Genomic DNA, 25,725 nt, shown 5'->3' on the forward strand with positions numbered 1-25,725 from the left:
AGAACCAGATAGACTAAAATAAGAACAATGGGTGGGTGGGTTAGGCACTTATTTGCCTCCTCTTCTAAACTAGTTCTCAAAGTACTGTTCAACTTAGTGACTAAGCACAGGTTTGCCATGGACCGAAAGAGAAAGATGGGAAGAGGAGAGGCAGGGACTTAAGAGTATGCATCTTGGGGCTGGAGGAATAGCACAGCGGGTAGGGGGTTTGCCTTGCACGCGGCCGGCCCAGGTTCGATTCCCAGCATCCCATATGGTCCCCTGAGCACTGCCAGGAGTAATTCCTGAGTACAGAGCCAGGAGTAACCCTTGTGCAACGCTGGGTGTGACCCAAAAAGCCAAAAAAAAAAAAAAAGAGTGCGCATCTTTTATTTATAACCTTTCACATCCAAGGAAGTTTGTAAAACCTTTTGATTTATGCACAATCTCATTTCATCTTGACATAGCCCCCTTGGCAAAGGGAAGCCCACAACTGATTCCTGATACCCATTTTACAGAGAAGGAAGTCAAAGAGAATGACTTGCCAAACAAAACCACGTTAGCTGCTGCTGCTGGTTGAATAGTTTATTTTGTTGGCACTGGGGATGAAACCAAGGGCCTCATTTAGGCGAAGCTGCTTGTGATTACTGAGCTACCACCTCAGCACCTGAATGTATTTTAAAGATCACCTGGAGGTGATAGACCAACTCTTCCTTCTTGAAAATGCATTCTCTGCCCCCAAATACTAGGAATATAAAGGATGTTGGCCCCTGAATGAAAAATTAGGCATTATTGTCACACATTACCTAAAATGACACAGATATCAGCTGTACCCAAGTGAGGACAAAGTTGTAACTATTCACCCTGCTAAAATGAAGCACTCTTGGTCTGGGCAAACTCAATTATTAACCCACACTCCAGGCGCCCTCTAAGAACTGACCAAGTTGTCATTTAGAAACAAATTTCAAAGTGAGCAGTCTGTGAAAATATGCACATTTATTCTTTTAATTGGCAAAACGCAGACTTTACAGGTCATTTCATTTCTCGTTTTAGAGGACAAATCTGAGTAAAATGACTTCATTTGTTGGCTTGAACCAAAACATGTTTTAAAGCAAAATATACACTTCAAATATGTTCTAGGGAGGACAGTTATTTAAATAATGTGTTTCCTTTATACTCGTCTCCAGCTCCACTCTCAGGTACACGGGAGACCACATTGTTAAGGCTAATGGTGGTTCTGCAGGAGGGGGTTCATGCACACCAGACTATGTATTTCAGTTATCCAGGCAAAACACAATGGGGAAGGAAAATGACATGACATTTTAATTCCAATTGTTTTCCATTTTTTTAAATGTAAGATTGACATAGTCTGTCCAGCTTTTCAGAGAACCTGAGTGAGTTAAATGCAACAGTAAATCACTACTTCTACTTAAAGCAAACTGACTTTTTACAAATCACAGGACTTACGTTAAAAAACAAAAGGAAAAAAAAAAAGAAAAGGAACACACATGTTCTCCTCCAGGAAACAGACCAGAGTGCTCCTCCCCCACCCCCAGAAGACCAGGCTGAGGTGGGGAGGGTCTCTCTTGGGGTTCAGGGTGGGGTGGGAGCTTTCTGGTCTCTGCCAGTGCTACCCGCTTGCCAACCTAGCAGAGATTCCTGCAATCTTGGGAAGCGGAATTTCCGCCATTGATACTGCACACACACTTGGAAGGGGCTATCGAATAGTCACCTCTCAGTTACTCTCTGTGGCTTATTTTTGTCCTGAACCAACAAGCTGGGAGTCAAGGCCTCCGCTGCCCAGCACGCCTTTTCTGATCTACTTGCTTCCCATGAAAACCCTCTGGAGAAAAGTGTTAAGGCAGCATGTGTTCAGAAGTGTCACTGCTTCTAAAAATAATCTGGAGGAGTCAGGCAGGAAGCCCGAGTTCAGATGTGCTTAAGTACCGAGTTGATTAATCAGCTATGAAGAGGTCTTCTGAATGCACAATTGATTTTTAGCCAAGTACAGAGTATCAAGATTTCATTTGGTTTTAGAAAAGTAGGCCAGGTCTCGGGAATATCTACAGTGTCTGAAAAACTGAGACTGCATGCTTTTCAGCCTAAAAATAACCAGGGCGTGGAGCCAAACACGAAATACATTTCAGCAGGAAGGTGATAATGGAGAGCCAAGCAGATAATATGCTGAAGACGGGAGAAATCCCCGCTACTGGCTGATGCTGACTTAAAAACAGTGAAAAATCCAAACTTCCTAAAAGCAACAATACATGCAGTCAGTGTGTAGATCACCCCAAAAGAACCCAGGGCTATGAAACATGCCCCATGGGTCTTCCGAATAGCTAAAACGTGACCAGAGGCTAGCACTCCAATTTACCTTCAGTTTCAAATAACTGAGAAATTCCACACCCATAATGCCTGTTGGCATTAGAATGATTAATTTACAGATCAAAAACAAAGCTAAGCTGCTGATTTGAGATAGAAAATGTACAGTCCTTAATTCTAAAAAGGCTGTTTAATATCTCATCCCAATTAACTCATCCAAGAAGAAGGGGGTGTGGAGACATATGGAACTGCATTAGAACATGTTGTTTAGAGCAATATAAAACATTTGGAAAGTAAAAAGAAAGGACAATAAATACTCAGTTCACGTGAAATGTGGGAAAACAGGAGAAAATGCAGAAGGTGCTGTGCTGGGCCACAGAGACACTCAGTAGCCAGAAGCACTTCCCAGATTACTCTTTGGATCTTAACTCAAATGACATCCACTACACACCAAGTGTGTGGCCCAGCTGGGGGGATTCTGCGTCCCCCACTGACGGTGAAAGAAGCAGGAATACATGGTAACTCCAACCAAGACCTCTGGGGACCGTTAGAGCGATGAGGAAAACATGGTTACTGGTCCGGCAAACCTGGGCCGCGCTCAACCGCTAACCTTTGGATCCTGGTTTCAGACTAGCAAACACTTTGGGATTCTTAAGGGCGAGGGAGATCTCGTTTAGGAAGGAGATAAAGTGGGAGTCTCTCTCGGATTTCTTTGACTCAAAAATGACAACAATGGTGAAGTGCGGCTCTGGGCGGGTCAGGAAGTAGGTGCTCTGGACTTTGTCGTCATAGAAGTGGACCACTTTCTCCAGGCTGTTCAGCTCGGACATGCGGTCAGTCATGATCATGATGACATTGGGCCAGTGCATGACAGGTCTGTCACTGGGCAGAGACACCACGGCCGGATACTGGTCCACGCCCTTCGGGGCCTCTCGGTAGGAATGGGGGTGGTGGTAGCCGTGACCCTGGAAGCTCTCGGACCCTCTGTTGTCAAAGATTAAGGACACGTTGGCAGCATCATACTTCCTGATGAAGCTGGAAATCTTTCCAAAAAGGTCTGGGTTGGCTTTTGCCGTCAAGGTTTTCATTTCCGAGGCTGTCGTTTGCCGGCTCAGTGCCTCATGGAAATAAAAGCTAAATTTGGCCAGAAGCATGTTTTTTAGCTTCATCAGCCAGAGGAAGAGGTGTGGGGGCTGCACGGCCTTCTGGGACTGTCCTCCGAACAGATGTTTCTTGGTCTCCCGCTGCTTTTCGAAGATCTGGCCCCAAGTCTGCAGCTTGGTGTGAGCACTGTGCAAGTTAACCAGAGACGGGAGGAACTTCCACTCGGAGACCTGAGCCTGCGCCTTCAGGAGGTGGCTCAGGACATCAACCTCCAGCTGGAAACTGCTTTCCAAAGGACTCAGGATGGGATGGTGAAATCTGTAGCAGAAAGACAATGAAGAGAAATAAGTGGAGACACGTGAGAAAATGCTCTACATCACTAATCATCAAGGAGATGCAGAACAAAACAACAATGAGATACCATCTCATGCCGCAGAGACTGGCCCACATCCAAAAAAACAAAAGCAACCAGTGTTGGCAAGGATGTGGGGAGAAAGAGACTCTCCTTCACTGCTGGTGGGAATGCCGACTGGTTCAGCCCTTTTGGAAAACAATATGGATGATTCTCAAAAAATTAGAAATTGAGCTTCCATTTGACCCAGCAATACCACTCCTGGGAATATATCCTGGAGAGGCAAAAATGTATAGTAGAAATAACATCTGCACTTGTATGTTCATTGCAGCACTGTTTACAATAGACAAAATCTGGAAAAAACTGGAGTGCCCCAAAACAGATGAATGGTTAAAGAAATTTTGGCACATCTACATAATGGAATACTGTGCTGCTGTTAGAAATGATGAACTCATGAACTTTGCATATAAGTGGATCAACATGGAAAGTATCAAGTTCCTGAAATGAGTCAGAAATAAAGAGACAGACATAGAAAGATCACACTCATCTGTGGAATATAAAGTAGCAGAATGGGAGACTAATACCCAAGGGTAGTAGAGATAAGAACCAGGAGGTTTGCCCCACAGATTGGAAACTAGCTTCACATACTGGGGAAAAAGTCAGCAGAGATAGAGAAGGGAACACCTAGTAGAGAATGTTGGGAGGACCCACTCGGGTTGAAAGATGTGCGCCGAAAGTAGACTACAGACTGAACATGATGGCCACTCAATACCTCTATTGCAAACTACAACATCCAACAGGAGAGAGAACAAAAGGGAATGCCCTGCTGCAGAGGCAGGGTGGGGTGGTGGGAGTTGGGGTGGGGGTGGTGGGAGGGATACTGGGAACATTGGTGGAGGAGAGTGGGCACTGGTGCAAGGATGTAAACCAAATACAAACATGAAAGTTCATAAGTTTGTAACTGTACTTCACTGGTGATTCACTAATAAAAATTAAAAAAAGAGAGAAATAAGTGGAAATGTTAGTACACACACACACAATCAGACAGTAATGGGACACCTGGGGGCAGGAGAAAGAAAATGGAAAGATTCTGTTGATATTCTGAAAAAAAAAACCCAACAATTTGAAATAACCTCACCAATTTTAGAATGATGCCTAAGTAAATAAGTAAATAAGGGAGGGGGCGAGGTGGGGGAAAGATAGGGAGAGAAAGGAGAGAGTGAGGGAGTGATAGATCAGAGAAAGTATAATGAAAAACTTCTTTTGAAATACATAGAAATTTAAGGTTGGGAAGGGTGATGCCTCCCATCATCTTTTTCCCAAGAATTGTTTTAGCTATCCGTGGGCGTTTATTGTTCCATATAAATTTCAGGATTGCTTGCTCCGCTTCTTTGAAGAATGCCATGGGTATCCCCATAGGGATCGCGTTAAATCTGTATAATGCTTTGGGGAGTATTGCCATTTTGACAATGTTTATTCTCCCTATCCATGAGCAGGGGATATTTTTCCATTTCCTCATGTCCTCTTTTATTTCATGAAGTAGCGTTTTATAGTTTTCTTTGTAGAGGTCCTTTACTTCTTTAGTTAAGCTGATTCCAAGGTATTTGATTTTCTGGGGCACAATTGTGAATGGGATTGCTTTTTTCATGTCCCTTTCCTCTGTCTCATTGTTTGCATATAGGAAGGCCATGGATTTTTGGGTATTGATTTTATAGCCTGCGACTTTACTGTATAGGTCAATTGTTTCTAAGAGTTTCTTAACAATTAAAACAGCATGGTACTGGAACAAAAGCAGAACTGCAGACCAATGGAACAGGGTGGAATATCCCCACACACAACCTCAAATGTATGATCATCTAATCTTTGATAAAGGTGCAAGAGATGTGAAGTGGAGCAAGGAAAGTCTCTTTAACAAATGGTGCTGGCACAACTGGACAACCACATGCAAAAAAATGGGCTTAGAACTCGATCTGTCACCATGCACAAAAGTCAGATCAAAATGGATTAAAGACCTCAACATCAGACCACAAACCATAAGGTACATTGAAGACAAGGTAGGCAAAACCCTCCAGGATATTGAAGATAAAGGTATCTTCAAAGATGACACGGAACTAAGCAATCTAGTAAAAACAGAGATCAACAAATGGGACTACATTAAACTAAAAAGCTTCTGCACCGCAAGAGATACAGTGACCAGAATACAAAGACTATCCACAGAATGGGAAAGGATATTTACACAATACCCATCAGATAAGGGGTTGATATCAAGGGTATATAAAGCACTGGTTGAACTCTACAAGAAGAAAACATCCAACCCCATCAAAAAATGGGGCGAAGAAATGAACAGAAACTTTACCAAGGAAGAGATACGAATGGCCAAAAGACACATGAAAAAGTGCTCTACATCACTAATCGTCAGAGAGATGCAGATCAAAACAACCATGAGATACCACCTCACACCACAGAGGCTAGCACACATCCAAAAGAACAAAAGCAACCGCTGTTGGAGAGGATGTGGGGAGAAAGGGACCCTTCTACACTGCTGGTGGGAATGCCGGCTAGTTCAGCCCTTTTGGAAAACAGTATGGACGACTCTCAAAAAACTTGAGGTTGAGCTCCCATTTGACCCAGCAATACCACTGCTGGGAATATATCCCAGAAAAGCCAAAAAGTATAGTCGAAGTGACATATGCACTTATATGTTCACCGCAGCACTGTTTACAATAGCCAGAATCTGGAAAAAACCCGAGTGCCCTAGAACAGATGACTGGTTGAAGAAACTCTGGTACATATATACAATGGAATACTATGCAGCTGTCAGAAAAAATGAGGTCATGACGTTTGCATATAAGTGGATCTACATGGAAAGTATCATGCTAAGTGAAATGAGTCAGAAAGAGAGAGACAGACATAGAAAGATTGCACTCATCTGTGGAATATAGAATAATAGACTATAAGACGAACACCCAAGAATAGTAGAAATAAGTACCAGGAGGTTGTCACCATGGCTTGGAGGCTGTTCTCTCATTCTGGGCAACTCAGAGAAGGGAACAGCAAGTAAAATGTGGTTGTTGGTCATGTGGGGGAAAGATGATGCGGGCCAAATATAGACTAGAGACTGAACGCAATGGCCACTCAACACCTTTATTGCAAACCACAACACCTAACCAGAGAGAGAGAACAAAAGGGAATTCCCTGCCATAGTGGCAGGGTGGGGTGGGGGGAGACGGGACTGGGAAGGGGGGGTGGGATGTTGGGTTTACTGGTGGTGGAGAATGGGCACTGGTGAAGGGATGGGTTATCAAACTTTGTAAGGGAGAAACATGAGCACAAAAATGTATAAATCTGTAACTGTACCCTCACGTTGACTCACTAATTAAAAATAAACTATTAATAAAAAAAAAAAAGAAATACATAGAAATTAAATTAGCTAGAATTCTTAACTTCTTTTATTTTTTCTGGAAACTGTATGACTCAATTTATCATAAAAAGAAGGCATCATCTTTGGGCTGTGGTCCTAAAGAGGCTGGGGAAAGAAAAAGTCATGAAATGCCTCGTAAGTACATACACAATACATACAAATATATTTAACATTGAATGTAACTCGGTAAGCTTCTATTAAAGCTACTGCAGGTAAAATTACAGATCACGGGCCATGAAGACATCACAAACAGCTGTTTTTGCATGCAGGAGCCCCAAATTTGATTCCTGGCACCACATGGTCCTCTGAGCACTACCAGGAATAACTCAAAAACAGTTCCCAAAGGACTTCGAGTGTTCCCCACCACCCCCCAAAAGGGGGGTGGCTGATCCTAAGCCTTTATCTGAAACACAGTAAGATAATAAGATGCATCGCTACTAAAGATATTTACTTTTGCTAGAAAACCCTTATCTAATCCTACTTCCCAAATTACTTCATATTTATTAGTTAAAAACAAAGGTGTCAAAATAAATAATAGCTAACCATTCAACTGCTTTTAATTTACCTCATGGTAAAATTCAAAATCCCTAAGAAGACAGTAAGGTCCTTGAATAATCGGGGCCCTTTTCAGACTGAGCCACATTCCCATTGTTCTTCTCGCTTCTTCTTCACATGAAATCATTCGGAACACTGCATCACGAGAAGGGAGCAGTGCCATTTCCTGTCTGCGTGGTGGAGACAAAGTACTCTAAAATGCTGGATGATGATGTACAGCAGGGAATACACTTTGGGGCCAGGAAGAAAGCTCACAGGATGGGAGTGTGTGTCTGGCATCCCGAGGTCCTGAGTTCACCCCCAGCACTGCCAGCCTCAGCCCGGGAGCCAGTGTGAGCCCTGTGCGTGTGGCCTGCACAGCTGGCTGAGTGCTAGCAGGAAGGAGCACTGTTCACTCCTGAGCACCTCCTGGGCAACACAAAGGGAAAGGAAGGAAAGTGGCCAACAGAACCTCCTCGGAGAATGACACATTATATTACAACAACCAGGAATATTCATAGAAACAAAACCAGTGTGTTTTCACCTTCATTTCCTCCTCACTATACACAATACACTCCTGGGTCTGGTCTCTAGCACACACAGTCCCCCAAACCCTTCCCGGAGAGCCCTGAGCACAGACAGAGCCAGAGGAAGCCCTGAGCACGGCCGGGACTGACCCAAAATGGGGGTGGTGGGAATTTGGCTGGAAAAGGACACAACAGATTTTTTTAAATGTGGAATGGTTTGTTTTTTTGCCTCATTTCAAGGAGAAATTATTTTAATTTCCCATGTTTTCATATAAATATGACTGCAGTAGTTTTTTAGTCTGGCATCGCCGTGCTTTTTAGTGATATGACTGAACAAAGTATTTAAGCCAAGTTACTTGAGTCTCATTTTATGTAGGTCTAAAATGGGACCCTGATACCTGCAAGCTGCATTTTCATGCCCATGATCATGCTCTCGGGATGGGAGCGCCCTCCTCCCTCTCTGGGAGGACAACGTTTGTGCTGACAGCAGAGTCCTTATTTAACAGACGAAAATCAGGCCCGGGCCATTTACCCCAACCACATCGTTTATTAGTGACAGGTTTGAACTTTCACTCTGCTTCCTGATCCCCGCTGAGTATTCCACCTCACAGTTTGATAGAAAATAATAGTGTAATTGCCATTATATATATAATGACACATATATAATTATTTTATATATATTGTATAAAATAACATCTATTTAAAATATATATTGTGACATATAACAATATGGGCTATAGCACAGCAGGTAGGGCGTTTGCCTTGCACATGGCAGACCCAGGTTTGATCCCTCTGCCCCTCTTGGAGAGCCCGGCAAGCTACTGAAAGTATCTCACCCACACGGCAGAGCCTGGCAAGCTCCCCGTGGTGTACTTGATATGCCAAAAACAGTAATAACAAGTCTCGCAATGGAGACGTTACTGGTGCCCTCTTGAGCAAATCAATGGGATGACAGTGATACAGTGATATATATGTATATGTATATGTGTGTATATATATATATAAATATATACAATTAGACTTCTACTCACTACATTCATTTTATGACTCAAATGTCCTGCTGCCTGCTTGTAGGACACTTTGCCCTCCACATGTCACAGTGGTAACCTGGGGGAAGGGGCTGGGAGGCAGAGGGGTCCTCCCATGGGGAGGATGGGGATGGGGTGAAGAGGCTGAGGCTCATGGAAAGGTTATAAAGCAAGTGGGAGCAGGACTTCATCTTGCTGCCTCAGCCTCTGATGGGGTTAAATATCCCAACAACATCCTCCAGTTTCTTAGTCCCTGTCTCCCCTTTAGCAACTCAGTCACAGAACTGGTCAGAAGCATTGGGGCATTCGGTCTCCCTTGCTTTAAGCTTCTCCTCGAGGGGAAGTAGGCGCTGCTACTCTCTTCACTCTCTGGAACGGAGGGTGCACAGTGATCACTCAGTAAAGGTGGCCACTGACCACTGCGAAGATCTGGGGCCCTAGTTTCTACCTTGTGACTGTCAGTCTACCACCCTAAAGGATAACATGGGGTTTGTCCTTTTAGCCTTGCTTAGGGAACATAGTTTACCTTAAAGCAATGTCCTTTCTGTATGGACACAGGAAGACAATTAATATTGTGCTTGTAACTTGGGAGCTGATTGACTCCAATAATATTTACTCCTGAGCATCTGCTTTCTCAACTCAGTTGCCCTTAGTTCCTAGCACCCCAAGAGCAGGGTCCCGACAAGGGATGGAATAGACCCAGGGCAAGCTGTGAGCTACCCTGGCATCAAAATGGGCCAGGCCAAGGCGCCACAATACTCAACTATAAGTTGAGAGCATGGTCATAGACAAATGCTGTCATGATCCAAAAGTAACGACGAGACTAGGACCCTGCTGGGGTTAGGAAGATTAACCTGGCCTGAGGACTGTGGTCTGGAATGTATTGTGAGATGTCCTCAGGAAGAACCAAACTTCTATCTCTTACTGTGCTCATACAAAATGACATTGCTAGAAATATTAGAAGTAGATTTACTATAACTTTTTAAGTAGATTACTAGCTCACACCCTGACACACCCTTGTTTGGAATCACACCCTTGAGTGGATCTCCTTAGATGAGATTTCCTTAGATGAGATTTTGTTAATCTCCTCAAGAAATGGTCTTGCCCTTCTTTGTTGATTTGTTGATGTTAAACCCACCTTTGTGCTACTGCCCTATGTAATTTGCTATATAAACTAAGACTGTGGGGCAGAGAGGGGAGACAGAAGAAGACAGGAGAGACAGAAGAAGAAGACAGGAGAGGGAGATAGAAGAAGATCCAGAGAGAGATCCAGAACTGGGAGAGAAGCGGAGAGAATGAAATAAACTGATCAAGCAACCAGTTTGGCTTTCTTCCTTCCATCACCCGCCCTTGACCAACAGCCACACACAGCGGTTCCAGAGCACCAAACGCGGGCGGGCGGTGAGACAGAGCCGCCCCGGAGAGCGGAGAGTGTACACGCCTGTCGGCAAGCTTTAGTTTTTTACATCATCCCTAATGGAATTCACTAATACAGGGACAGAGAGCGAAGGAGAATCCTCTCTACGTGACCCCTGTGGGGCTGTCACACTCAGTCTTTTACCTCTGGAGAAATGTTCAGGGGAGTCAGCATCTGCCTGGCATGGTGCCACCCCGTCTCAAGGGTCCTCCATTGAGCTCTTCTCCTCTCCTAAAGATCCAGCATGGCTGAAGAGATTGTTGGGATCATCTCAGCTAGCACCTCTTTTCCAAAAGCTGGGCCACACCTAGAATTTATTGAGCATGTCTTATGCCCCAGGACCATGAGAAATGATTAGTGGGTCTGAACCCACACAATTTAATTGTTTCACTGCTGAGTGCTAGCAGCGTCTTACATTCTGTGCTGGCCTGGGCTGACCAGGACAGTGTCCGAGATCTGTTAAGGAACTGGGGGTAACCATCACAAGTATACCCAGACGTCTGTGGTTTTTTCATTTCTTTTCCTTTTTTCTTGCTTTGTGAGCCACACGCAGCAGTGCTCAGGGCTTACTCCTGGCTCTATACTCAGGGGTTACTCCTGGCAGGGCTCAGGGAACCGTATGGGGTGCTGGGAATCAAACCCAGGTCAGAGTTTGTGCAAGGCAAGGGAACTACAAGTTTTACTATGGCTCCAAGTCCCTCTTCTTAAAAATATATTTAAACTATAATTAAAAAGGGACTATGATTAAGAAAGACCATATGAGGTTGGGTATTACATAATAGAAATTATTATATGATATATAGAATAGTTATTCACATGTCAATAACTATTTTTTCTATTATCAACATTTATCTCTCAAGAGAGGGAAGCTAAAATATGGGTGAAGGTTAACCTAGGCTAGTAATACAATCAAGAATCAGAAAAGTAAACCACAGCTCAACCCTCCAGCTCATGTACTTATCAGATTAACTAATTTTGGCTATTCAAACACTACATTTTTCTGTGATGGTGGTAAGTTAGGGTTTATAAATATATATGTTGGTATATATTTATAATTTTTTAAATAATGTGTTGAATCACCATGAATTACCAAGTCACAAAATTTTCATGGCTGAGTTCCCAGTCATGTTCAGTCACCAATCCCTTAACCAGTGCCCACTGACATTTTTATACTTTTTGAATTTTTAAAAATTATAGTATATGCACTCAACCCCTGAAGCATGTCTCAAATTTGTTAATTTATTTTAAATGTTCTTAGTACATTAGTTCCGTATCAGAAAAAATTGCCAAGGAACCATAAAGAGTAAGATTGAGAACAATAAGAAAATGGTATAAGATTGGGGAAAATTATACCACAAAAAACCAGTATTTTTCTGCTTCCAATTAGAAATCATCATTTGTAGCCAACATTCTTCTTGAATGAATATGAATCCTCTGTACAAACCTTCTCAAAGGATTCTGAACAAGCTCTTCCATAAACACAGATTCAAAGTATTTAAATGCTAAATGTTTATTAGGATGAATGAGAATGTCGACGCAACATTTTTATCCTTGAGAAGAGCTGAAAATTCATATTAGTGTCATTCTGCCAAGACACTGAGATGAGCATTCTGATGTATCATTTTCCCATTCTAGTCTGCTATGTACTCCATACACCTATTCACAACACACTATAGGGAATCGGCTAAACTGCTGCAACCCAAAAATATATACCTCAGCTACAGCAGCAAGTTCCCAAGAATCTGGATAGAGAATAAATTCATAAGTATTTGATGGGTCTCATTCCCCTAACCCTGAAAGAGCTTTCTATGTGGCACCATTGGGAAGGATGAGTAAAGAGAGGCTTCTAAAATCTCAGGGCTAGGACGAATGGAGACGTTACTGAGACCACTCAAAAAAATCGATTATCAACGGGATGATGATGATGATGATGATGATGATGATGAAGTATTTGCTAAGAAAACTGGCTCTTTAAAGAAAAAGTCTGGGCAGAAAAGAGAACTCAAAGGTCTGGAGCACAGGCTTTGCATGCAAGAGCTCTAGGACTGAACCCCCGTAAAGCCATGAGCACTGGCACATCTGGCCTTGTGCAAAAGAAAAAAAAAAGAAAAAAAGAAAGAAAGAAAGAAAGAAAGAAAGAAGAAGAAAAAGAAAAAGAAATGAATAAATCTGTAAGAGATAAACTGTAGCTCAGTGGTAGAGGCATTCCCTGTATGTATGAGACCTTAAGTACAATCCCAACAAACACACACACACACATGTTAATATAGCAACAACATGAATGTATCAAATGCCACTGTAGAATAGTTTTATGTTAAATATCATCTATATTTTTCTATAATAAAAAGTAGAGCCATAATCTCTTCTAAAACTAATTTAAAATTTTTTTAAATATAAAATACATTAAAGATAATGATTAATTAACCAAAAGCTTGTCCTCTGGGACTTTCCATGGAAGAAGTAGTAATAGCTCTTTTATGAATACAAATAAAATATATATATATTTTTTTGCTTTTTGGGTCACACCTGGCGATGCACAGGGGTTACTCCTGGCTCTGCACTCAGGAATTACCCTTGGCAGTGCTCAGGGGACCATATAGGATGCTAGGATTCAAACCCGGGTTGGTCGCGTGCAAGGCAAACGCCCTACCCACTGTGCTATCGCTCCAGCCCCACAAGTAAAATAAATTTAAGACAGAACAATTTCTTTTGGTAGAAAGACTGTGTCATAGAGGAATTAAGATTTGAATTGAACCATAAATCTTAAATACAGTGTGATTTTGTCATGTGAAGGGCTTATATTTCTGGTCCCAAGGCTTATGCTTATAAGCATCCTAATTCACCATTGTCATGTGACTCTGTGGCTCCTTACATAGAAGTGGACTAGAGTTCCCACTCCTGAACTCTGGTCTAGGCCATGTGAATTCTTCTGGCTTAAGGGATATTAATAGATCTTATTCAAAGACCTTGATTAAACTTATAATTGGTTTTGTTTTGTACTTCGGCGATCCCACTGAAGAGTTGTTCCCCCCCTCTAAGTTTGGGCTCACCATGTGCAATGGACTAACAGAGAAAGCAAAACTCAGGCCAGAGAGAGAGGTGTATGGACTTAATACATGGTTGGCTTGCAGGACATGGGTTTGATCTGTGGTACCAACAGGAGGGCCTCCCTAGCACAGAGCTGAGAGTAGCTTCTGCACACTGGCAGATTTGGCCCCCTAATCAAATCAACAAAACAGCAAAACTCTCCGCAAAAGGCCAAACCTGAAAGACAAGATGGGTTTAAAACATTTTCACCATCTCTGCCTTTAATCAAACCTAGCATGAAAACACTCAGTGCAACCACTTCTTGGGGCTTTCACTTTCCTATGAAGAAGGCTCCTATGGTCATTTGAGACTGACATTAGGAGGACCGTAGAGACAGCACAGCAGGTAGGGCATTTACCTTGCATGCATCTGAATGCATCTGACCCAGGCTCAAGCCCCAGCACCTCATATGGTCTGCCACCCTGCTCCCCACCAAGAGTGATCCCTGAGCACAGAGCCAGGAGTTAAGTCCTGAGAACAGCCAGGTGTGGGCCCCAAAACAAAAAAAGATTCACAATAGGAGTTTGGTAGTTTGGCAGAGCATTTGCCTTGCAAACAACTGACCCAGGTTTGATCCCTGGCTTTATATAAGGTCCCCTAAGCACAGAGCCAGGATAAGCTCTGAGCACTGTTGGATATGCCACCCTCCCTCACAGCACCTCCCCCAGCCCCCCCGGAAAAACATTAAAAGCAAGCTTTTGTATGCTTTTCTCCTGTTATGATGAAAAAAAAAAGAAGAGACCCCAAAAGAGAACTTAAAGGCATGGAGGAAAAGATACTTTTCCTCTCCGACAAATTCAAAGAAAGCAAAATAAATAATAAGAACCATGGTAGGAGGGGCTGGAGAGATAGCACAGCGGGTAGGGCGTTTGCCTTGCACGCGGCCGACCCGGGTTCAAATCCCAGCATCCCATATGGTCCCCTGAGCACGGCCAGGGGTAGTTCCTGAGTGCAGAGCCAGGAGTAACCCCTGTGCATTGCCAGGTGTGACCCAAAAAGCAAAAAAAAAAAAAAAAAAAAAAAAAAAAAAAAAAAAAGAACCATGGTAGGAAATGGTAAATACACCTTTACATACGGCCTGTGTTTTAGCTTCTGTTTAAAATCTTCAAAGACTTCCCTTTGAAGCTTCTTCCTTTCTTACCAGGAGTGGCTGCAACCTGAAGCAGTGAATGGGCCTTAGATGAATTAAGAAAGGTAGGCTGGGGCAGGATCACGGAAGGCCTTACTCTGAGTCTTTCCTATTATGGTCTAGGCATACCAGGCACCTGGAATAGAATGTGTCCCCAGAAACAGCATTGCTGTTGGTTTTGCTTATGAAACTTCAGTGGGTAATGATTAACCTTGCAGAACTAGACACCAACACTGTTTGATTAAGTTACTATCACAGATCCTTTCCTAAAGGAAAAGGAAGTAATGTTTAAGCAAATCATAGTTCTGCCTTTGGAGAGAATTTTGTCATTTGAAGCATTCAGATCAAGAAATTGTGCTTTTTTAAAAAAAGAAAGAAATTGTGCTTCTTGTAAACAGAAATTTTGTGTACCTCGATTTTAAAAATATTCCTTAAATTCCAACCATGAAGATATAATTAGTGCTTCATTATTCAGAGGGTTGGCAGGCAGTCCAAAGAGTTGGAATGCATGCTTTACATACAGGAACACTGAGCTTAATACACAGCACCCACCATATGGTACTTGAGCACTACCAGGAGGGACCTTCAAGTACTACTGTCGGGGAAGACCCCAAACACTACTGGGTGTGACCCAAATACTTCCCAAAATACAAAATGATAAAAGAAAGAAAATGATATATTATTCCTATGTTAGAGGGACTTTTAAAAGCTGTCTAAAATGGCTCAATAATTGCTGTCTAGAATGAATCAATAATCACTGACTAGAATGGATCAATAATTGCTTATGTTATTAGCATTAGTGGGGCTGAAGTCAATATAGAGCAACAGTTCACTTGCCTTGCACACAGCTGAGCCAGGTTCAATCCTCGGAACCTCATATGGTCCCCTGAGCCCACCCTGAGTGATCCCTAAGCACAGAACTCAGAGTGAGCCCTGAGCACTATCAAATAGGGCACAAAAACCAATAACTAAGTAACATTAGGAATGCCCTGCCACAGAGGTGGGGTGGGGAGAGGAGACAGGTGGGGGTGGTGGCAGGGATGCTGGAACCATTGGTAATAGAAAATGGGCACTGGTGGAGGGATGGGTACTCGACCATTGTATGACTGAAACTCAAGCACAAAAGGTTGTAAGCCTGTAACTACCTCATGGTGATTCACTAATAAAAATTTTTTTAAAAAAATTAGCATTCCTTCTTAAAATTAGTTTTTTTAATTTAGGAGAAGAGAGTAAATATTCACTTGCATTTATGATGTCCCTTTCAAGCTTATTTTAGCCAAGACACAGAAAATAAAGCCAGAATTTTCTTTATGTCTACTATACAAAACAGGTAAGTTAATCAAAACAAATTCTACAGAAGCAATGTTTCATTTTTGCTTCCTTGGGGGGAAAAAATCCCAAATTCTACTTCAGGAGTAATCTAGATTAGACACCCTGACTCTGGGTTAGCTAAATTCAAAGGGTTTTCCACCCCCTACTCTTTCCTTTTTAATTTATTTATTGAATCACCATGAGAGCAGTTACAAAGCTTTCGGGTTTAAGACTCGGTCATACGATGAAACACCTGTCCCTTCACCAGTGCACATTCCCCACCACCAACAACCCCAGTATACCCCCTCCCACTCCCTCCCCCCTACCTGTGTGACAGATGATGTTCACATTACTCTATTTGATTACATTCAATATTTCTACACTGGCCCCACCATTGTTATTTGAGATTTTTCCCCAACACTTAGATGTGCTGAAAAGGCAACTTTAGACACTTTGTTTTCTATTGCTGATTATGAATAGCATAGGATGTCACACAGCTACAGTAGTGGCTGTGCAATTTTGGAATTCTGGAATTTTAATAATTAAATCTGGAGGAATTTCTGTCAAAACCCAACTGGGTTCCGAGATTTATTTCTGAGTCTCTGGGATCATGGTCGTTCAACTTGATAAGGAACCTCCCCCCCTCTCTTTTCAAACACATGCAATAAAAACTCATATAATTAAAGTCAACTATTCCATTTTAAATGTGGTTTCACAAATTATTATGGTTCTTGCATATAAATTTATGTTTGCTTACTAATGTAATAAGTTGGGGTCAGAGAGATAGTACAATGAGTAGGGCATTTGTCTTGCATGCAGCCGACCTGGGTTCAATCCCCGGTATCCCATATGGTTCCCTGAACAAGGCCAGGAGTAATCCCTGAGCATCACCAGGTGTGGTCCCAAAGACAGAAACAAAATCAAACTCAATTAAAAAATGTTAACAAAAGAGAAAAACTTTGACAGCCTGTGCTGGTGAGACATACTTCCTGACTTTTGTGGTTTCCATACCAAAAAATAAAAATTTTACAAAGCTAGAGAGAGTTGAATAGGCTGAGTGTGTGCGCTGCACGCAGGTGGTCTACTTCAATCCACACAGTCCTGGAGCTTTGCCCAAAGCAGCCCCTGAACACGGAGTCCACAGCACCCAAACACCACTGGGTATGGTCCCCCCAAGCAAAGGAAAATGTCAATATAGTTCTTCTCTGCTTTCTAGACAGGAAAACACGCCTCCATTTGTCTCCGGCAGCAGAGTGAACAGTGCAGTAACTCACCAGGGTCTGCACCTCAAACGAGGGCCAGGGGCTTAAACCCTAAGCCCTACATCACACTAGATAATTTTCTTCTTCTTCTTTTTTTAACACAAAGACAGTTCATCATCATTTAAGAATTCATACTTTTTTTTTTTCTTTTTGGGTCACACCCTGCGATGCTCAGGGGTCACTCCTGGCTCTGCACTCAGGAATTACCCCTGGCGGTGCTCAGGGGACCATAATGGATGCTGGGAATCCAACCTGGGTCGGCCGCGTGCAAGGCAAACACCCTACCCGCTGTGCTATCACTCCAGCCCCGAATTCATACTTTTTTTATAAGCATTCTGACAGGGATCAGTTATGTCGGGACTAATAAATATCCATTGAAAGATAAATAGGGTTCTTTGAGAAAGGATGAGCTATTTCAGTACAATAGAGCATTAAAACACAAATTCTATCTCTAGTACACCAGAATGGGGTGGGGTGTTGGGGGGGGGTGTTTGGAGTAGCACAGGTACCAAATCAAAAGTTACAGGGAAAAGGGTGTTATCTACCCCAAAGACAAAACATGCAACCCCACTTCTCAAAGAAAATTTAGTAAAGAATTTTACATAGTATACTAGCTCTAGGAATTAATGTTGCTCAAGTTAACCTCAAGTCATTAAAGAACCCAAAGTCCTTCATTTAGATCATTTTATTTTTTTCTCTCTTTTTGGGGGACGGGCAGGGTAGCCACACCCAGAGGCCTTTTTCCTTACTCAGGGCCTTGGGTGGGGGGGTTACACCCTGCAATGCCAATGCCGGGACCCTTGGTACTCAGGGACACCGGGGCTATGCCGCGTAACTCCGGGTGCGCGCTGGGCCCCCGATGCCTCGCTCCCTGGCCCTCCTCGTGCATACCGACCTGGAGCTGTACTTCTTGAGGATGGCATCCAGAAGGCCCACGAGCTCCTCGGCGCTGATGAACTTCTGCGCGCTGAGGGTGTACATCTTCTCGTAGAAGTCTGCGATCTCCATGCGGGCCTGGACGAAGAAGCAGAGCTGCTCGGACAGGTGGGACAGGAGTTCCTCCAGGTGGGGTGCGGCACCGCCCGGCACGCCGCGGCCCGCCACCACCTTCTTGAGCTCGTTCTGCAGGGACGTGTAGATGGTGCGGATGGAGTCCTTGCGGCTGAAGAAGGACTGGCCCCCTGCAAGGCAAACGGACGTGAGCAGGACGCAGGCCGCCAACCCCGCCCGCCCCTGTCCAGGGACAGGGAGCCTGCAGCCACAGAGCTCCCGGGAGTTTCCCCCAAGCGGATTCTCCGATGCCAAGGACTGACTGCGAGTTCAGTTCATATTGTGGTTCATAATTTCACTGACGGGTGAAGTTGAAGGTGGCCTCGCGCAATGAATGAGTGCAGCCCACACCTGGGCACCATTCCCTAGCCCCTCACCATGCTCTTCTAGCTCTCCTTCAGCGAGCGGCCAGATTTGTTTCAGGGGGTCAATAAATGAACCTAGCAAATGACATCAGCCTGGATTCAAAGAGTCCTCCTTCCTCCTGGAGGCAGAACACCTGCATTATAAAACACTACTTTTGCTTCTAGTAAATCAGGATTTTTTTTTCTGCTCTTGAGTTTAGATTTTTTCCCTGTTGATTCTTGTCTTTTAAACCATATCAGAAAACAAAAGACAATTACCTCTATCCATCATATACAAGAACCCAGACTACAAAAATCCCAGGGGGTGGCGGGAAGGAACTACTCACTGCGCTTGACAAGGTTGACACTATAGATTATAATAAGCACCACACTGTGAATTATGAGAGCAGGAAGCAATTATAAATAACTGCTGCTGTAACTCAAGGGTTCCAAAGGAAACCAGTAAAAATAAGACCCGATACATCCTTTTATATCTAGTCCAAAAGGTCCCAAATTGGCGTATTTCTAAATTAATAGTTGATCAGCTATTTCTAATAATTACAAAGCCAGCTTTGTATATGTATTCATTTTTTATTTGGTTTATTTGGGGGGGTGGGGGAGGGTCACACATGGTGGTGCTTATAACTTACTCCTGGCTTTGTGCTCAGAGATCACTCCTGGAAGGGCCTGGGGAACTATATAAGGTGCTGGGGATCAAACCCAGGTCAGCACGTGTGAGACAAGTCTCTTACTTGCCGTACTATCTCTGCACCCCCTCTCTTTTTTCTGGTTTTGGGGCGGTAAGGGGACACACACCTGGCCGTGCTCAGGGCTTATTCCTGGCTCTGAGCTCAGGGATCACTCCTGGTGGCGTTCAGAGGACTCTCCAGGGTGCTGCGGGTCAAACCCAGGTCAGGCAGCATGCAAGACTAGTGCCTGCCCCTGCACTCTCTCCAGTCCCATATATTTTGTATATTTTCTTAAGCAATTCTGTATCCCACCAGTCAGAGGTAAGTCAGAAAAGTTACAAGTCAGGTTTAAAACAACAATCTCTACAAATACATAAAACTCAGAGATGAATGATAGGTTAAATTTTCTATTTATACATACATAATGCTTAATGAATTTATTACTATTAAAAAATAGCAGCTGGGGAGGAAGATTAAGCATTTATAAAGTATCTCCTTAGTAAATGGGTCATTTCATAATAGTTTTTGATATATTACCCAGTTTATGTTTCAAAAAATTAATCTTAACAGCAGCTTGTCTCAATCTAACCAGAGCTTTACAGACTGTAGTGATCAGTGAGTGATGAAGTCTGGTTTCTCTGTGTTAGAACAAAGGCCCTCAGTTTGGGTGATCCTAGACCAAAAGTTCCCAAAGACATTTGGCCTACTATTCCTTTCTACAGTTAAATTTAAAAAAAAGAAAATCATGTGTTCCCTGGAAATTTACATTCTGTAAGCAAATAGAAAGTGTCCTCCAGAAATTGCCATGGAGGCAGTGGGAGGGTGGAAAAGGGGGGTTATACTGGGGAGACTGGTGGTGGGGAATGTGCACTGGTGGAGGGATGGGTGTTCGATCATTGTGTGATTGTAACCCAAACACGAAAGCTTGTAACTGTATCTCATGGTGATTCAGTAAAATAAAATTTTTAAAAGAAAGTGTCCCCTAATAACAACAGGAAGCTACTACAGCACCCCTGGGTCATTCCAGAAGCCCCCAAGGTTGGCACCCCCCACTTTTGAGAAACACTACCCTAGACGGTTAGTCACTCTGACTAAAGACTTAAAGAGTGTTTTCTCCCCAAAATTGCCCAAACTGATGAAGCAGCATCCAAGCATTCCTCCTAGTCAGAGCAGGAAAGGCCCGCCATCAACATTCCTCACAGGAATGGACCCTAGGAGGCGGCCACTGACTCAGTCTGCGGATTTTGCAGGCTGACACTACAGAACAGGCTGCACGCCTGCTCAGGAGGAGAGGCAGTTAAGAGCACCAACTAAATGTGGAGGCCCTGGTATTATTTTAAATAAAAGAGACGGAGAATAAGGTAAAACTCAAAAGCTTGGAAAAGTCTGACTTGCTTTCAAATTCCAACTCCCAAATTAAGTGATTAAACAATTTAGCCAACTTTAAACTGCTGTTTTTGACATAACATTAGTAATAGAGTTGCTAAAAAAAAAAAGGTAACATTTAATGTGCAACATCCATAGAACAAAGCACAGCTTCAATAATGCAATTTTCTTTCCTTTGTATCTGTATCTAAACCAATTCCCAACAGTAACAATGGAGGTTCTGAGATGGGCACACTGGGGGTTGCAACAACTCTGGCAGAACAGCTTTCAGTGGTATGGAAAGAGGGGTGACCTCACTGCTACTCCCTTCTCCTTCCAGGCAGGGTGGTCCCAGCGGAAATGTTCCCTCTCAGTGTAAAAAAGGGGATACCTTCTTTCAAGAGATTATCCTCCTCTGAGAAATCACAGAAACACAAAGAATACCTTTAGAAACTTATCAATAAACATCAACCCCTAGTATGTGAAACTAAGTAAAATGACACTACAAAGAGGCCACCAAGTCACTTCTTCAAACAGGTCTACTCAACCTCACAGGAACACAACTTACCATCGAGGGGGCCTGGCCTGCCTTCCTGCTGGGAAACAAGAAATCAGACACTCGGCATCTGTAACTTTTCATTATTCTTAAATTTACAAAGCATGATTATTTTTCATGGTTTCCAGAAGGTTCTATTTGTGATTGCTCGTTATTTCTCAAGATTTCAACAATCTCACATGGTGAAATTTCAAGTAATAAGCACATCAAAGGAAAATGTCTAATTGAGTGTTTTATTCTACAATTTCTCACTAAGGATAAGTTTAAAACATCAGTTCTCAAGTTATTTTCTATTGTGCTAACTCCTAGGAACTGCAAGTTGAGCAAGTTCCCCAGCAATAAAACAAAGGGAAAATGCGTGTGACCTCGAGTCCTCCAGAGGCTAGCAAACTCTACATACTCTTAATCACAGATCCTTCCCCAAACAGCTATCCTTTCCTCTCTGAAAAACTGCGCCTGGACAGAACAAAAGGCTCTCTGCCGGCTTATCCTTTGACTAAAGGCTCATCCATACTTGCAATCGTCAGGATACACTGCTGAGCAGTCCAATAAACACCACTCTCAAGAATGAGGTCAAAAGACTCACTTTGGGTTTGGAGAGACAGCTGAGCGGGCTGCAGAGCATTCTTTGCAAACAGGAAAGCAGGCACCACACAGTCCCCCAAACACCACCAACAGCAACTCTCAAGTACATCCAGGGGAGACCCAAAAATCAAAAAGGGGGAAAAAACAGACTTGCATTATAAACCACTTTCTAAGTGTTTAAAAAATGCACAGAAATGTTTTGTTTCCCTTTTAAAAGGAAATCATATTTACTTTTATATTCATGTGGTGAACACAGGAATATTATTTTAGAAATAAATATGAATTTTTCTCTGAACTTTTAAAAAATGGTGGCTGAGGCCAGAGAGATAGTAACACAGGTAAGGTGCCTGCCTTGTACAATGCTGTCCCATGTACAATACCCAGCACTTCTCCTACATGGTCCTCCAAGCACCTCCAAGAAAAATTCCTGAACAAAACCACAGGTAAGCCTGGAGCACCACCAGGTATGGCTCAACCCACCCACTTCCCCTTCCCCCCACCAATTAAAAGAAGTAGAAGGGTCAGAGAGATAGTACGAGAGGTAAGGCCTTACAGGCAAGTCCACTTGCGTTCAATCACTGGCACTATGTATGCTCACACCTGAGCACTGCACAATAGGGATACCACAGTCAGGAGTAATCCCTGAGCACCTCTGTATGTGGCCCCAAAACCAATAAATTCACTGTCACTGTCATCACTGTCATCCCATTGTTCATCGATTTGCTTGACCAGGCACCAGTAACGTCTCCAAGTAAGACTTGTTACTGTTTTTGGCATATCGAATATGCCATGGGTAGCTTGCCAGGCTCTACTGTGCAGGCGGGATACTCTCAGTAGCTTGCTAGGCTCTCCGAGAAGGACAGAATAGAACCTGGGTTGGCCGCATGCAAGGCAAATGTCCTACCTGCTGTGCTATCGCTCCAGCCCCAAAAAATAATAAATAAATATAAATGGTGAAGTTATACTGCAAGCAGGGATGGCACATATGTACCAAAAAGACATTTGAAGGTATTTTAATTACAGGATTTGTTTCCTGTACACATGAACAAGTTAAAAGGTAGTGACATTAAACATGCCATTTCCAGGAAACTGACTCAGAATTGATCACTAGATCACAAGTGATCACCAGATCCAGCAAAATGCTCCCTGGGTCAGTTTTAAGGTGCAGGCGTAAACTCTGCATACCCTGAGTTCCCACTGCAAGTTAGGATTTAGGCAAAATGAGTTTTACAGAAGGGTCACTTTGCAGAACCCAAGTCAAAGACAATGGACATCTTACATATGTTCTTACACACAGGTAGTGTTTCCCGAAAAACCCAGCACATAAAACTTCAAATGGAAGAACAGATTTTCTAGCTGGGTTCTACAAATGGGCTGTGGAAAATGTAATAACAGAATCACCTCAGATTATATGAAAAATGGTACAGATACATATTTTTTTTTCTGGCAAGTAAATCCACAGCTTTCATCAAACCTTCACAAGTGCACTAAAAATACTAAAAACCATGACACTGGTTAATCACCAATCACTCGGATAGAGGGGGGCCTACAAAGAACAAAGAAACTTGTTCAACAATTATTCATCTTCAATCTTACAGCCAGCATCCCCCATCTTCATATCCATACATTCATAGTATCTGACATACATAAATTTCAATACTTGCACAGTTATATATATATCATATGGATGCAAACAAAATCTGACAGTTCAAAAAGCAAGTTTTCTGGTTTAGTCACAGCAGCATGTACACAACTTGCCCACCTGCTTTAAAGAAAAAATAATGTTGCAACTACAATCACAAAGTCATGAGAAGTACCACTGTAAAAGGGGAAGGAAAAAAATGCAAGCTAAACTGTCTGCCCAGTTTTTGTCACTAGGTTATTATACTAACAAGTGCTACTAACAACATAGTAACAATTCCAATAGCTAAAGCCCTGCCCCTGCTTTACTGAATACATAGCAAGCTCAATACAGTCACCTTCAGGCAATAAAAGGACACTGGGGATAGAAATGTAATCTACACTCCAATCTACCTTTCTATTCTGCTCATTTGAACATCATGGGTGCTTCATTCATACCAAACTCTGCCTCTCTGGTAAGTAATGGGTCTAAGTAATAAAACAACTTTAAAAGCCCTGGATTGATAACATTTATTATCGGTAACTATTAGTAATACTTTGTATACATAGTCTTTGGCATTCACATATACTATTTTCTCCTAATCTATTCATAGTTGCTTCTACTATTGAAAATCAAGTGAATCCGCTTTGCATCTTATTTTAGGGGCAAGATTTACCACAAGGTGATAAGAGTGCTTGATATTTCCCCCTTAAGCTATTTGGCTAGTGCTAGGTAATTTCTTGCCTTTACTGCCCAGTATTCATTCATTTCTTCATTAAATATTTATTGAGGGCGGGCAGGATTCCACCAGTCTCTGGGGCCTTGACCTGAAGGTATCAGAGGACAGTGTTCATGAATTTTAATTAGGTTAAATCCCCTCTGGCCGCAGTGACTGGTTTAAAAAAAAAAGCGAGAACACAGTAGTTTTTTCACTTCTCATCTAGGGCAGTAATCCATGCACTGGACAAAATGGATAAATGGATACACCCATTAATTTGGGGCACAGCCGGGCAAAGAGCATCCACCCGCGCCGGCCAATCTAGCAGCAGCTGAGGCAGGTGGGCGGAGTTTTGGGGGGTGGGGAAAAAAACGAGGCAAGGGAAGGACCGTGGGAGGCGAGTTTGGAGCCTGGGGCTAGGCACAGCGATAAGGAACCTAAGCCCCTGGCCACCGGAGCTGAGACCCCACTTCCTTCCTCCTCCGGGGGCGCGGGGGGGCGGGGCGAAGGTACCTAGTTTCTGCCCCAGGTAGGTGAGGCTGTGATAGACCTTCTCGGCCGCGGCCAGGTGGGCCAAGGCCGCCAGCAGCGACAGCCAGCTGCCCCCCGCGCTCTTGTTGGCCTCTCGCTCCTTCTCCACATTGTCCTTGGCCTTGTCGTAAGAGAAGATGCCCAGGTGAGAGAAGAACGTCTCCAGCACCGCCTGTTCCACCGGGACCGGGGCGGCCAGCGGGATAGACTCCCCCATGCGAGCCGCGCTCCAGCTCCACCCACGTGGCTCTCGGCGCCCGCACTTCCGGGTTCTCGGGTTTCCCCCCGCGCGGCCCGGCGTGCGTGCGCGCGGCCGCGGGGCTCGGGGGCGCGCCGGCGCCGGCCCGCGCGGAGGAGCGCGCACTCGAGGCTCCCGGTGGCTCCGCGGCGCAGGCTCCGCCGCCCCCCGCCCCCCGCGCCCCGCCCCCAGCTCGGCCCGGAGGCCGCCGAGAAGCCGCGGCGAGGCGCGGGCTGCGGGCGGGGGGCGAGCCGGGAGGCCCCGCCCCCGGGTCGCGTCAGCGCTGTGACATCACGCTCGCATGACGTCGGTCCTTGGGGCCCGAGCTGCCTCCGGTCCTGGCGCTGAGCTGAGCGGGGCGCCGTCGCGGGGTGCGTCGTGTTCTGCTCCGGGCGCCCCCGCGGCGGCCCCTCTGCTCTGCGTGCCCCCCGGTCGTCTCGGACCCTGTCTGGGCTTGTCCGCGTGTTTCCGTTCCTGAAAAACCTTCCACTGTAGCATCACGGACAACTTTGTAAACCACGGGGTTTAGGTAAACGGCGGGGGAGAGAAGCCTCA

General features: G+C 43.9%; 1 protein-coding gene across 1 annotated transcript; it reads right to left on the reverse strand.

The window, feature by feature from the left end:
* Positions 1 to 602: 602 nt before the first annotated feature.
* Positions 603 to 25,194, reverse strand: KICS2 (KICSTOR subunit 2). Its single transcript, XM_004602636.3, has 3 exons — positions 24,915 to 25,194; positions 18,369 to 18,654; positions 603 to 3,723 (listed from the first exon to the last, which is right to left on the reverse strand). Exons 1-3 carry the CDS (start codon positions 25,147 to 25,149, stop codon positions 2,907 to 2,909), a joined length of 1,338 nt encoding a protein of 445 aa, XP_004602693.2. The 5' UTR covers positions 25,150 to 25,194; the 3' UTR covers positions 603 to 2,906.
* Positions 25,195 to 25,725: the final 531 nt, after the last annotated feature.

This window comes from Sorex araneus, chromosome 10 (assembly GCF_027595985.1).
Source record: "Sorex araneus isolate mSorAra2 chromosome 10, mSorAra2.pri, whole genome shotgun sequence".
Taxonomy (NCBI): domain Eukaryota; kingdom Metazoa; phylum Chordata; class Mammalia; order Eulipotyphla; family Soricidae; genus Sorex; species Sorex araneus.

Bases quoted from the DNA above. Each gene is read 5' to 3' on its own strand.
- KICS2 (XM_004602636.3), bottom strand. From the start codon at position 25,149: ATGGGGGAGTCTATCCCGCTGGCCGCCCCGGTCCCGGTGGAACAGGCG. The intron at 18,655-24,914 runs GTACCTTCGCCC...TTTGCCTTGCAG, and splicing joins CTACCTGGGGCAGAAACTAG to GGGGCCAGTCCTTCTTCAGC. The intron at 3,724-18,368 runs GTCGGTATGCAC...TTTCTGCTACAG, and splicing joins CTCAAGAAGTACAGCTCCAG to ATTTCACCATCCCATCCTGA.